Raw genomic sequence first — 14218 nt, 5'->3', positions numbered from 1 at the left:
CCCCTTCTGAAAAAAAAAAAAAAAAAAAAAAAAAAAAAAAAAAAAAAAAAAAAAAAAAAAAAAAAAATCTCCCTCAGACCCTCACCGGTCTTAGTATCATTCTCTCTCTCTCTCGCTCAAATAAATAAAATCTTAAAAAAAAAAAAAAGAAATATTCCCGACACCGAACTGTTATCCTATTTAAGTAATTTCAACATTCTCAAGTTGCTTCCTTACACAGTGGGTGTCAAATCTCTGGAACTAGATTAATAGGGAAGTCCAAACAAGTTGATCCTGTAATAATATCCTACAGCTGAATTGCCCTTCCCATCTTATCATATGCACACACATGCATTCTTTGATTCACATCAACTGTGCGAGGAAGGCAAGGAAGGTTATTATAGATCCCCATGTAAGTAGCTTACTTGCCTAAGTTCCTAGTAAGTGACAGTGCCAAGGCTCTAACCCGGTTTATTCATTTAGCTGTCATTTTGGGAGCTCCTAGCATGTGCCAGGAAGTAGTGGGGACAGAACAGACTGTGCTCCTGCCCTCAGAATGCCCTCATCTAGCAGGAAGGACGCACTGTGTAGTTGTGATGCCATGTGATAAATCCCAGGATGTAGGTTTGCACAGAGTACTAGGGACCATCAAGGAGCCACACGTACACAAGCCTAGAGAAGGAAGAATCCAGAGAAGGCTGCTTGGAGTAGGTTTCCATTGGTCTTGAAGTTGGAAATATCCCAAGGCTTAGGATAGGGAGCAGGAGGACATTCTAGGCAGAGAAAATTATAAATTCAAAACATAAAGGTGATGGAGAACATGGATCATCAGGAAACTGTAAGTTTGGAATTCTGGAATGCAGAGGGAGGAGGGAGGAGTGTCAGAGGATGGCTTGGGTGGGGAGGTGGGATTGGACCTCGTGAGGCACTGGAGAGCCATTGAATGGCTTTGAGGACAGTGATACCCAGTTTCATTTTAGAAGGGCCACTCCAGCCTTGCTGAGAGGGGCAAGATAACAGGCCAGGGAGCCAAGAGAGGGCTGTTAGAGCATTTCAGCAGTTAAATGATGAAGGTTGTGTTAGCTCATTGGGGGGTGGAAAGAAAAGGAAAGAAAATAGGCGGTTAAAACTTGAGACATTTATGTGGACTGTGTTCATCTGTCCTCCTTTCTCCTCTTCCTTTGCGGGCAACCCCCTTTTTCCTCATACTCCAAATGAGCCACCCTAGTTTTCTTACCCCACCGTGAACCAAACCCAAACAGGTTTAAGCTGAAACAGGTGTACTGGAACAAAACCACATCTTCAAAACAGGTTCCAAAGGGAACCTCAACCAAATCAATATTTGACGTGGTTTGTGCTCTTAACAGGCATCTGTGATTAATTCAAAACAAGCTTTATAGTCAGAAACTATTTGCGAGAATGACAGAGGGTGAGGTCGCCTGTGCTAACGGCAGAAGGAAGGAGATCTCAGGCAGGTAGGAAGAAGGTGGTTCCTAAGGACGGATTGCACTAGTAATTAAATTGCCCTTTCAACTCCGTACGTTGGATTTCCTTAGTAGTAACTAGCCCTAAGCAGGAGTAAAGCAGTAGCATTTGAGCACTGGTCGCCCCAAGCATGTGAACATTTGACACGCTTTTCTCCCAGCCGAGGTCCCCATGGACGGAGTAATGGAGCTTCGTCATACAAGTCTGGCAACAGCCCACCCTCCCCCCAGGAGAAGGACTTTCTGTCCATGCTGTGCAGGAATCAGCTGAGCCCTGTGCACATCCACCCCAGCTACGCACCTTCCTCCCCAAGCAGCAGCAACTCTGGCTCCTACAAAGGAAGCGACGGCAGCCCGGTCATGAGGTGAGTGCAGTTCAGCTCCAGCTCCGGCTTCAGACTTTGCCTCCCCGGTAAGTTTTCTTTCAAGACTTTGAAAAAAAAAAAAAAGGTATGCAACTCTTGAGCCTCTCCCTCATTCTGTAGGAAGTCACCTCTCTTTCCTTCCCCACACTCAGCTAATCCTTCAAGGGCAGTGGCAGAAGGAACACANGGTATGCAACTCTTGAGCTTCTCCCTCATGCTGTAGGAAGTCACCTCTCTTTCCTTCCCCACACTCAGCTAATCCTTCAAGGGCAGTGGCAGAAGGAACACAAACCACAGTTTCTGCTAAGGCTCAGCAGCCCGAGGAGTGACTGGCCAGGGAGGAAAAATGGCACAGGGGCAGGAGGAGAACCTGGGCCTTTCCCTCAGAACAGGAAAGAATCCTTCACGTGTTCGTTCGTTCCCTCACACATCAGATAGGTGTTGAGTACCATGTTGTGCCAGGCACCATGTAGAGCCCTGGGGATGGGACAGTGACAGCAGAGAGGGTCCCTGTGCTTACTGCCCGGAGGATGCCAAAGACATTGCTCATCTCATGACAAAAACACATTTAAGGTTATTCTGCAAGTACCTGTTGCTGTATGTGTGTTTAAGAGGTCAGGAGGGATCCAGCTCAGTCTGGAGGGATCAGAGGCCTCCCTGAGGAAATGACATTGAATTGAAATCTGAAGGTCAAGCAAGGAATTAATTAGTCCCGGGAGGGGGAGGGAGGCAGGGCAGGAGGTTGTAGAAAAAAGGACATGCGCAACCAAAGGGGCCACAAAAGGAGCACTAGAAGGTTGGGAGCGGGACACAGGCCATCTTGGACAGAGCGCAGGCTCGGGGTGCAGGGCGAGTGCAGCAGCCTGGACTGGCTTCAGAGTCAGGGAGGAAGCTGCCAGCCCTCCTCCCTCAGTCTTCCTCCTTCTGGGTGGCCATTCTCGTTCGTCAGCTCTCTTACAGCAGGGGTGCCCAGCGCTTGGCCTGGCTGAGAGAGGGGCCAACATTGCAGCTCAGGAAGTCTTCTGGAACCCTGGGCATCTCCCTTAGAACACACACTCTGGTGACAGTGGAGTAGCCTCTTCCCTTCGGAAGGACACTTTCCACCAGATCGGCACACTCACACCAGGGATTGATCTCGGAACAATCTGAATCCAGCTCCTAACAATCAGGATGTTTAGGCAGTGGAACATTGTGTGGAAAGTCAGGACATCTAGCTCCCCGCCTTCCCTCCCGCCTGCCCCACTCATTGTCCTCTGGTCTAACAGTGTGTTACTCTGAACCCACAGGCAGGCCCGTGCACAATTGTGCATTATTTTGTATGAGGTCATTCCTGAGCCATAGAAAATCTTCCCTCTCCCCTGTCTTCCACCCTCTCCACAAACACCCTTCCCACAGTCTCCCAAGTAATGAGCAGTCCTAAGATTGGCGGGTAGATTCCAGTCCGCCTTCCCAAGGGAAGCACACCTTACTGAGGCTTAAGACCCCAGTGCACAGCTGTGTTCCTTCTCAAGCTGTTTGCTCTGCCGTAATTTTTCTTTTTACAGAAGACATAACATTTCATTTTTTGGGTTGTTTCAGGCGCTCTGGCAGGTACATGTCCTGTGGTGAAAATCATGGTGTCAAGCCCCCAAATCCAGAGCAATATTTGACGCCTCTGCAGCAGAAAGAGGTCACAGTGAGGCACCTGAAGACCAAGCTGAAGGAATCTGAGCGCCGACTTCATGAAAGGTGAATCTGCACCCTTTTCTCCCTGATGTAGGACAGTTTCTTTTTCCATAAAGTGAAACACAAACCCACACTCTAGAGAAATAGAAAAGAAGAAAAATTATTCCATTGAATGTTTGCCAAATTCCTTAAACCAGTCTTTCAAAAGAGCCCTTTCATATTCCTGCGTGATTTGCTGTTTCGGGAGTTCAGGGGACCCTCTCAGGTTAGAGGGGACCCCCTGCTTCCTCTGGGTGTGTACGGCTTTGACGTGAAGTGTTGGGTGTGTGCGTGGCTACTTTTAAATGGCAGGAACACTCGCAGGAACAATCTCATACTTCCAGCAAAAAGGGTCATACACGGGGGTTCCTATCGAGCCCTGTTTATCTCTCTGAGAGCGTGGATGGCCATGTGTATTGTGATTCCTGCAAGCTATTTCTGTGCTGAAGGAAGAGGTTCATTATTCTTGGCTAAGTGTTAAGGCAAAAAACAAAAACCAAAAAACAGTCCGTGTTTAAGAGATCTTATCTTGGAGAGAAAAGACCTTTGACATCTTGGGGCAGGCCAGATTTTCTGCTTAATGATTTTCCCCTGGAACATTCTGGGACAGCTGAACAAAGCTCCCACCAGGCTTGCTGTGAACTCAGGGTGAGCGTAGCCTGAGTCAGACCTTACATTCTGGAAGTCTTTGTTTGTGATTTGAGGAATCTGCGGGAGGGTTTGAGCAGTCATGGTAGGGAAGCATGGGAAGGCAATGAAACTGAATACTCAGGTCTAAACTAAGGAAAGGAAAACTGACACCATCCCTTCTTATATATCAGGATCCTGACTGCCTGGTCTTCATAACCACTGAGAATATGAGGACTTGTATTTACATCGACTATGAAGAAATGATATGTCAGGAAGTATTTTTCGACAAAGATCTTGAGATAGGGTCCCGTGAAGGATCTAAAACAATGGGATGGATTTTCTTCAGTGTAGGGTGGATGCCATATCATCTTACCTTGAGAAGAGACAGAACAATCAACTTTTCACAAAGTCCTTGCAACATGCAGCATTTTTTATTTAAAAATTTTTCAAATTATTATATGATCAGAACAATGCTGCAGGGCTGAAATTTAACCAGNCGTAGGGTGGATGCTATATCATCTTACCTTGAGAAGAGACAGAATAATCAACTTTTCACAAAGTCCTTGCAACATGCATTTTTTATTTAAAAATTTTTCAAATTATTATATGATCAGAACAATGCTGCAGGGCTGAAATTTAACCAGTCTGCCTTCTGACTGTGACGGGTAATTAAAAGTGAAATGAACTTTCCTTCCACAAAGCGTAGACATAGGAAAGGGTAGGCTATGGATGTACAGGCAGGCAAAGCATGCTCTAATGCGTTCTCATAACGAAACTTCAAATATCAAGTACTGAATAGAGGACAATGCTTATACTTAGCGCACTGCCTGAAAACACTCAGAAAAAAACCACAGTCGCATTTTTTATTCTGATTCTGGTTATTATCATTTTTGCTATTTTACAATTAAGGAGAGGACGGTTCCTGGCTAATACCTGTGAGAAAAAAATTCAAAACTGATTTATTTAACCTCTGTGTTTCAAGGCAAAGAGCTTGGGCTCGCGGCCGTGCGTCAGAATGGCCGTCCGCACGGTCGAAAGCCGACCTTGCCCTTAGCCGTGCTTGTCTTCTCCCGGCAGGGAAAGCGAGATCCTGGAGCTCAAGTCCCAGCTGGCCCGCATGAGGGAAGACTGGATTGAGGAAGAGTGCCACCGCGTGGAGGCCCAGCTGGCCCTGAAGGAAGCCAGGAAAGAGATAAAGCAGCTCCGCCAGGTCATCGAAACGATGAGGAGCAGCTTGGCTGATAAAGATAAAGGCCTTCAGAAATACTTTGTGGACATAAACATCCAGAACAAGAAGCTGGAGTCTCTACTTCAGAGCATGGAGATGGCGCACAGCGGCTCTCTGAGGGATGAACTGTGTCTGGACTTCCCGTGCGATTCCCCGGAGAAAAGCTTCCCCCTGAAAACCCGCTTTGGCAAGATGGCGGATGGGCTGTCTCTGGAAGAGCAGGTCATGGAGGAGGCGGCTGAGCGCGAGCTGCTGGACGGAGATAGTATAGCCGATGGCGCAGATCTGTTTGATGGGATGGTGACAGCCACCAGCCNCGGAGATAGTATGGCCGATGGCGCAGATCTGTTTGATGGGATGGTGACAGCCACCAGCCCCGAGGCCCACGACCTGGAGCTTCTTCGTTCCACCCCGGGGGCGGAGGTGCACGAGATCCTCCCCCTGGCGGAGGCTCCGGGGGAGGGCGGTGCGCTGGTGGAGCAGGCCGTGCAGACCGACGTGGTGCCCTATAGCCCGGCGGTCTCGGAGCTCATTCAGCATGTGCTCAAGCTCCAGGACCCCTGTCCCTCGAGCTCAGCCTCTCCTGATGAGTCCGGGGCGGACTCGACAGAAAGCTTCGCAGAGTCCCTCTCTGCATTCATGGTTGATCTCACGCCCAGAAATCCCAACTCCGCCATCCTCTTGTCTCCCGTGGAGACCCCGTGCGCCGCGGTGGGTATGGCCGCTCCTGCGAACCGCCTCATGCGAGAGCTGGATTTTGCAGGCTTCACGGAGGAGAGACTGGACGGCGTCCTCCCGCTGCCTCGGGGGGTCGTCGGGAGGCAGTACTGGAGCAGCAGCTTCCTGGTGGATCTCCTGGCCGTGGCTGCCCCCGTGGTCCCCACGGTCCTGTGGGCGTTCAGTACTCAGAGAGGGGGGACGGATCCCGTCTACAACATCGGAGCCCTGCTACGGGGCTGCTGTGTGGTCGCCCTGCACTCGCTCCGCCGCACCGCCTTTCACATGAAAACCTGAAGAGAAGTTGTCTCCGTGTGCCAGTCTGTCCCGTGTGGCGCGGTGCCCGGTGGGGAAACAGCAGGCCCACCTGTGGCGGTCTCTAGTCTGTCGTTTTGCTCCTCGGTATTTGATTTGCACTATATTTCGTTGAAACCTGTTCACTGTCTAAAACCAGAGGTATCTTCAAAGGCATGGAGACGTGGTTCAAGTTAAATGTCCCACCAGTGGTATAGAAAGCATGCTCCTGACCCTGCCGTGTCGTCTGAGGTACCCGTGCTTATCCTAGTGGTTCAGGAAGAGAAAATGCAGAGTTTGCACTTTCAAGACAGCTTCTGTAAGGCTGGCATGTTAGCTCCTTGCTTTGCTTTGTGCCGTTTTAAAAATGTGTAATTGTTACAGCATTCCAATGGTCTTGTGCACAGCAGGGGACTGTAACCAAAAATAAAACTGTATTGGTGTAATTGCTTTGAAGAAGTCTTGAATAGCTCCTTAGTGTCTTACTTGGGGTTGATAAGATTTGAGTGTTTGCAGTTTTTTACTAAATGTAGCTCCAGAGTCGTAAAATGGCTTGTTTGTTCCTCAACCTGTTAATTGATGAAACTATGTAAGTTTACAATGTAGTAACTTATTTTTTGCTTATTATACAGTGTTTTATTGGAAGTTGTTTGTAACCACACACTTCAGCATGATGAAAGTAAAGATTAGTGTTTCCATTTAAATAAATGTTTTATCCTCCTATAAAATAATTATCTGTTTAGTTTCACTCCTATATATTGTAAGGAAGACTAAATGGATAGATCCTTTCTTCTTTATCAAAGGAGATCTGTAAAAATGGAATTAAGAAATGAGAAAGAGGGGAAAAATTATTAAAGGTGAGGGTTTCCTACTGTCTTTAAAAAAGCATTGCCTCTGAATAAAAGTAGCTTTGATTGTTTGCTCTGAAATTACCCATACACTTGTTTGTTCATATATTTATTCACTAAGGATGTGTTGAGTATTTGCAAAAAAAAAGTTGGGTTGATTTTTTAAAGCATATTAGGGATACAGAGAGGGAGAACATGTTAATACCATATGCTTCCTCCCCTTGGAATAATAGGGTGAGGGTGGGTGGCTGGGAAGGACGAGATAATATTTGATTTATATTACCTTATTTATTCCTCACATCAACCTTTTGAGGTGGGTAGTATTCTATTTTACAGATAAGGGAGCTAAACCTCAAAGAGGTAAACCACTCACAATTTCATGGTTCGCCTTAGAAGCCAGGATTTCAAGTGTCTGCAAAGCAAATGTTTTTTCCACTGTAAAGGGAAAAAGAGATGAGAATATCTTAAGTTTGCACCCAGAAACTCTCCTTCTATAGAACTTAACACCTTTGGGGCTCCTGGGTGGCACAGCGGTTGGGCGTCTGCCTTCGGCTCAGTGCGTGATCCTGGTGTTATGGAATCGAGCCCCACATCAGGCTCCTCTGCTATGAGCCTGCTTCTTCCTCTCCCACTCCCCCTGCTTGTGTTCCCTCTCTTGCTGGCTGTCTCTATCTCTGTCGAATAAATAAATAAAATCTTTAAAAAAAAAAAAAAGAACTTAACACCTTTAAACATACTGTATTTTTGCCTGATTTACTTGTCTTGATTATTGCCCATCTCTCCCGCTAAAGTATTAGGTTTCTGAGGGCAGGGATCTGTATTCTGTTTTGTTCACAGATGTATGTCAAGAACTTAGAACAGTATGTGGCACATAGTAGGGGTTCTAAAAATAGCCTTTGAATGAATTAATTCATCCAACAAATACTTACTGGGTGCTAGGCACTTTACCAAATCAGCCATCAATACTGAAGGAGGCAGACAAGGTTTCTGCCCTCAGGGAGCTTAGGTTCTGTCTGTAAAAGACACAGAACATGCCTACAAATGAAGAAAATCATTTTAGATAATGGTAAATACTTCCAAGCAAATAAAGTGTTGTGACTAAGAGTGACAGGGGTAAAGGTAAAGAACAAATCCCTGAAGAAATAACATTATTTCTAGTGGATTAAAAAGAGCCAGGTATGTGAAGATACAGGAGTAAAATGTTGCAAAAAGAACAAATGCAAAGCCCCTGAGTCAGAGAAGGGTGGGGCTTTAAACAGGACAATGATATGATCTGTGGTTTTTTTTTAAATTTTTTTTTTAAACTGTGGCTGCTGTGTGCAGAATGAATCATAAGCAGGCAGGAGTGGGAGCAGGGAGACCACTGTAATAGTCTGCATGAGTGGTTATGACAACTTGGAGGTAGGAGTGGACCTAGAGATTAAGTTGAATAAAGATACAACTTGAGGATCAAACTGAGGTGATTTGCGGAGAGACTGGATGTGGGGAGGGTATGCAGTAGAATTTAAGGAAGAGAGAAATTAAGGATGACTCTCAGGTTTTTACTTGAGCACCTGGGTCCATAGTGGTACCATTTACAGAGAATGGAAAGAGAGACACGTTTGGGAGAATACGTTTGAGATGTTGAGTAAATATCTATGTGGAAACGTCAAGTGAGTAATTGCATATATGAATGTGAAAACTATAGGTATCGTCAGGGCTAGAGTCATAAAATTCGGGTTCTTCAGCATTTACATACTCTTTAATACCATGGATTGGATGAAATCATCCAGAGGGTGGAAAGAAGGAAAGAAGGCCAAAGACTGAGACCTAGGGCACGTTCACATTCAAATAGAGATAGAGGCTAGAGAACCAACCAAACAGGCTGAGAAGAGGCAGTCCAGAGGTAGGAGAAGAACCAGGGGAAGGTGGTACTGTGAAAACAGAGAGGACTGTGATTTAAGAATGGAGTGGTCAACTGTGTGGAACTCCAACCTAGAAGCTGAGTAACATGAGAACAGATATGCCCACTGGCTTTGACCAAGTCTTAGCGACTGTCAAAATCCTTCTCTTTGGAGAAGTAGAGATGAAAGCCAAATTGAAGTGGGTTGGAGAGTGAATAGAGGAGAAAAAGTAGAAATCAATGTGTATGCTAATTGTTCATAAGTTTTAGTGTGAAAGGGAGCAGAGACATGGGTGGTAATTACAAGGGAATATGAATTACACCTGTTTTATTTTTCTATATGGCAAGGAGATAGAACATGTTTGTATGTTTTTGTAGTTGAGCAATAGAGATAAAGAAGTTGTTAACCCAGGGAAGGAAGGATTCATTGAAGGAGAGAAGCCCTTGAGAACACGAGAAGGGATAGGACGTCAGGCACGAGGATGTAGGTGTGGAGAGAGATGGTTTGTCTCTGATAGGGCATTTCTTCTCCTGGAGTGCCTCAGGACACACATGGCTACTTAGCATGCTGTAGAGCAATTCGGCTGAAATGGAAGGGAAACTATTTCTGGAGGTGAATAATCGGAAGTGTCCCAAAATAAGGAGCCATGCTGACGCAGGTCCCTTCCTTTAGTCCAGCCCCAGCCTCGACCAATATCTAGACAGCATTATCTTCCTTGCAGTCCCTCCTTGTGTCTATTTTTGGTCGTTGATAAATTAAAGCGTTTTTACCTTAAGAAAAAGTTTAAGCTTGTTTCTAGTATCCCCTGCTGCTACAGAAACGAATGTAACACACAAACTCAGTGCTGTTCTTCATCAGTTCAAGATGGATGGAAAGATGGGCTCCGGTGAGGAATTCTCCAAGAACCACAACTATTTATGCTGATTATCAAATTGGAGGCAGCTGATCACGAACAGTGACTTGCTTTGCCATAATGATCTGTATCCCTCTTTAAACCAGAAGTTTCAAACAAAATGACCTCATCTGAGACATGGGACACTGAGTGTCCTATCCGCACTGAAACAAATGTGTGCAAAGGTGAAGCAGGAGATCCTGGACCCCTTGTTCTGTTTTCCTTTTCCTCACCCTCTGCCTCCCCGCCCTTCCTCCTCCTTCTTCAGGGTTTCAGTATATAAAGTCTGTGGAAAATTACTGCTTTTATTTAGAGCAGTCTCTCACAAATGAGTCCCTTGGAGTAAATAAAAGATGGAACATGCCTTTCGGAAGCCCAAGGCGTTGGCTGGTTTTGTGGACAGGATGATCTGATCTCATAGAAGTGCTTGAAGTTGCATTCAGTCATCTGTGTGCCTGTGATGTACAAATAGGCAGGAAAATGGAAAAAAAAGAACAATTCCACCCTATTGAACAAATTGCTGTCCCATCAAAGCAAATGTTAAACATTTCCTACAGTTATGTGTGCAAACATTCCAATTTATAAGAAAAGATTTTTTCCCAAAGGGATATGCTGACCTTTCCAAGTTGAGCTGTTCAGAAAGGGGGAAAAATGCATTGCACTCAGATGCCAAGCGTTTCTGACATTTGTGGCAGGAGAAAAAGGAAGTCTGTGATTTGCATCTATCATAGGCTCTGCCTAAGTAGTGGTTAGGTCTGATATGTTTTTTTCTTGAGCACTTTTCATTTAAAAATGTTTAGGGGCAGTTTCCAATTTCCATTTTGGCTCAGTAAGCACTTCTACAAAATTCATCTATTCCCAGTCTTACCGGGCAAAGTGTGCACAATGAAGCAGTAACCTAGGAAATTAAAAATAATGGTTTTTAGCAATCAAATCTTGCAAGAATGTCAACTCCCAGTTGTCCCAAACAAATAATTAGAAAGTCCACATAAAATAAAACAGGTGAATATCAGGTAATATTTTTAAAACACCGGAAGGCATGTTCTCCTGTGATTCTCTTGCAGTCACAGTGGCTGTGGTAACTAATGGTTACAACAGTAATTCCAAACAATTTTTAAAATCTCAAAAAGATTTGAATGCTATTCAGAAGAGTTTGTATTAAAAGATTGGAATACTTCAGTACTGTTTAAGTTTTGTAAAAAGTGTATCTCTTTTAAAAGATGTTTTCAACTTAAAAATTCCCATACATAAGTCACATAAAAGTGAAGTTTGGGCACGGGGGCACCAGGCCCGGAGCCCTGCCATTCGCCTCCCTCTCTCATCCCCTGCAGTGTTCTTAGCATCACCTCTGAGAACAGCTAGGAAACCAGTTCACTAAATATCGGGTGCTTTGAAAACCACCAGTTACCTGCGGGGTGACTCCCAGTCCCCTGGACTAGTATTCTGGGCAATGCTAAAGGGCTCCATCCTCTGCATCCTAAACAGATGAATGTTTCGTGGAGATGTTTTCTAATCTTTTCTCACATAAGTTTGTTTGCCAGTGCTCTGCTGGCTTAACTGGGAAGAGGATCTCTCGCTCCCCAGCTCACTTAATGGCCTGGGACTCTGATGATGCAGAAGGATGCTGGCTGGGACCCCTCCCCCCACGCCCCGCCCCGTCAGTCTCCCTTGTAAATGCTTTTAAAGGCAGGCATTCTACCCACTGCTCCTCACCGCCCTAGAGTCCGCCCTGGAGTTCCTCCCCATGGTGATCTTTTTTTTTTTTTAAGATTTTATTTATTTGTTTGGAGAGAGCGCGCACAAGCAGGGAGAGGCAGAGGGAGAAGCAGGCTTCCCGCTGAGCAAGCAGCCCGATGCGGGACTCAATCCCAGGACCCCGGGATCATGACCTGAGCTGAAGGCAGATGTTCAACTCACGGAGCCGCCCAGGCACCCCTCCCCATAGTGATCTTATCTGACCCACCGTCAGGGATAGTTTCACTCTCATTCCCTGAAGGTGTTTGATCAAAGTGATTTTGAGTAACTTTGAAAAATTACATTTTTGCCAGCCTGGAGCTGTAATGAACTGGAGTATGAAAACCATTAACAACTGCAGTGTTTCTCCAAACTGATAGTGCAGTAAGGCCCTCCCTCCCCTTCCTGACAATCAAACAGCTCACAGTGTTTGAAATGGTCTGCCAGCCTTACTTTCTACAGTAAACAATAGGTGCTGGCATTTTAAACTGACCTTTAATTCTTCTGAACCAGCACATTTATTTCTGGCTTGTTGGTTATATAGAGAAAACAAATACGAAAGCAGTCGTCATAATTTTCACATCTCCCACTGAAAGCAGTCCATGGAAAAAAGTTTTAAAAATGATGACCCATGTAATTATCTTACTCCACGAGGGTTCCTTCTAATCAAGACAGATTGGCAGTTATGAGGTTCGGGTGTGCTGTGAAGCTTCAAAAAGAAGTAAAAATCACCTGTATTCCTGTGTACTTTAAACTTAAATGAACCAGGTTAAATATATCTGGAGCCTTAATGTACATCTTCCTTCATTCACCACTAAAAAAAATTCAAAAAACTTTTTAAAAATTTATTTCATAAGCCAATATATCTAATGATGATGACATTTTTCTCCATAAAGTAGGTAAGCACTGATCTTATTTAGGAATAATCAACAGGTTTGGAAACTGCCTTGATGTGTAAATTCAGGATTGACTATTTTAACAAATGAAATGGATTTGGGGCAGACATTAATATCTTATGATGACCCAAAATTGACATGAGCAAGAAACCATAATGATTTCCCTCAACATACCACCAACTTAGAGTATGTCCTTTGAATTTCCTATTCATGGAAATGATTTTTTTCTGTGCCATTTACACTCTCAATCAGATCCTAGAGACACATGTTCAGAAGATAACCAGACAAAGTCAGGGACAGAGTTTGTGGCAGGATGGTCTCTGGGTATAGCTGTGGTCCACACATGCATAAAACCTGTGACCTTGGCCTCATTAGAACAATGATCCAATCAAGTGAGCTAATTGGCCTATTTTTGCAACTGTGTGAATATAAACCACATTTCATTTCACCTTGATTATATCTGACCCAAGTAAACTGGGAATGCAGTCATAATGGCATTGACATTCAGCTACAGTTGTTATTTATAGGACAATAAAAGCCAAGCTAATTTCCTTATTTATTAAGTTCTTAGAAAACTCAAATAGGTGTTATCTACTATAATTTGTAACATCATTTTCACTGAGTTAAGAACTAGAAAGGAGGGGCGCCTGGGTGGCACAGCGGTTGAGCGTCTGCCTTCGGCTCAGGGCGTGATCCCAGGCGTTGTGGGATCGAGCCCCACATCAGGCTCTTCTGCTATGAGCCTGCTTCTTCCTCTCCCACTCCCCCTGCGTGTGTTCCCTCTCTCGCTGGCTGTCTCTATCTCTGTCGAATAAATAAATAAAATCTTAAGAAAAAAAAAAAGAACTAGAAAGGAAATTCTAACGGTGAACTTTTGGCAGCTGGCAGTTTCTAGCAGAGAGGCCTTTGGAATCATAGTCCACGTTGACGCTGATTAACCACTACGGTGACCTGCTCTTAAAGCTTGCTATTTTCTTGTTCATTAAGCACACAACTGCCTTCCTAAGCTTTGGTTTCTTTATATGTGAAATGGGGTAATGGGTACCTCACTGGATTGGGAAGAGTCATTGATAGAATTAGATTCTCATACTGAACACAGAATGCTTTCTCTTTCTTAATTAAACTTGCAGTTCACCATGAAGGTGTATGAAGATTAATATGGCAACATCAGCCAACTTCTCCCATTGTGCACAGGGAGGGGGCTGCCAAGAGTGCACAGCAAAGAAGGGAATCATTAACTACTATCATTTGCTGAGTGTTCATGCATGTGCCACAGGCACTGCAATGAACACTTACAGTCTCAAGCACCATTTAATACCGCACCATTTCTACAGCTCCGAGAAATCTGAGCTCTCAGAATTGATGCAATCAGATCAATATGTAGGCAAAGCACCTGTATTAATATCCATGGAAGTTCCCAGAAGGGAAGGCTGCAATTACCCTGGTTGGCCACAGACTTCTAGCCTAAGTTTCTATGCAAAAGCTCCTGCTTGGTGAATTAGTGAATTACAGGTGTCTGTAGCAGGTGTTCAGAGTAGAAATGGGGGGGGGGAATGTGCCTAAG

At 44.8% G+C, this 14218-nt stretch overlaps 1 protein-coding gene across 16 annotated transcripts in view; it reads left to right on the top strand.

Annotated features, from left to right (window-relative positions):
• SYBU (syntabulin) overlaps positions 1–7339 on the top strand; it is a 120247-nt gene extending 112908 nt beyond the window's left edge. For 14 of the 16 annotated variants that reach the window (XM_034668500.1, XM_034668502.1, XM_034668495.1 and 11 more), the window contains 4 exons: positions 1625–1828; positions 3407–3556; positions 5240–5652; positions 5713–7339. In XM_034668500.1, coding sequence (XP_034524391.1) covers positions 1625–1828; positions 3407–3556; positions 5240–5652; positions 5713–6404 — 1459 coding nt within the window. In that variant the 3' untranslated portion in view covers positions 6405–7339. The other 2 variants (XM_034668489.1, XM_034668503.1) reach the window with 2 other exon arrangements.
• Positions 7340–14218: the final 6879 nt, after the last annotated feature.

Source organism: Ailuropoda melanoleuca, chromosome 9, assembly GCF_002007445.2.
Source record: "Ailuropoda melanoleuca isolate Jingjing chromosome 9, ASM200744v2, whole genome shotgun sequence".
NCBI lineage: Eukaryota > Metazoa > Chordata > Mammalia > Carnivora > Ursidae > Ailuropoda > Ailuropoda melanoleuca.
This window is presented reverse-complemented; position numbering and strand designations above follow the sequence as displayed.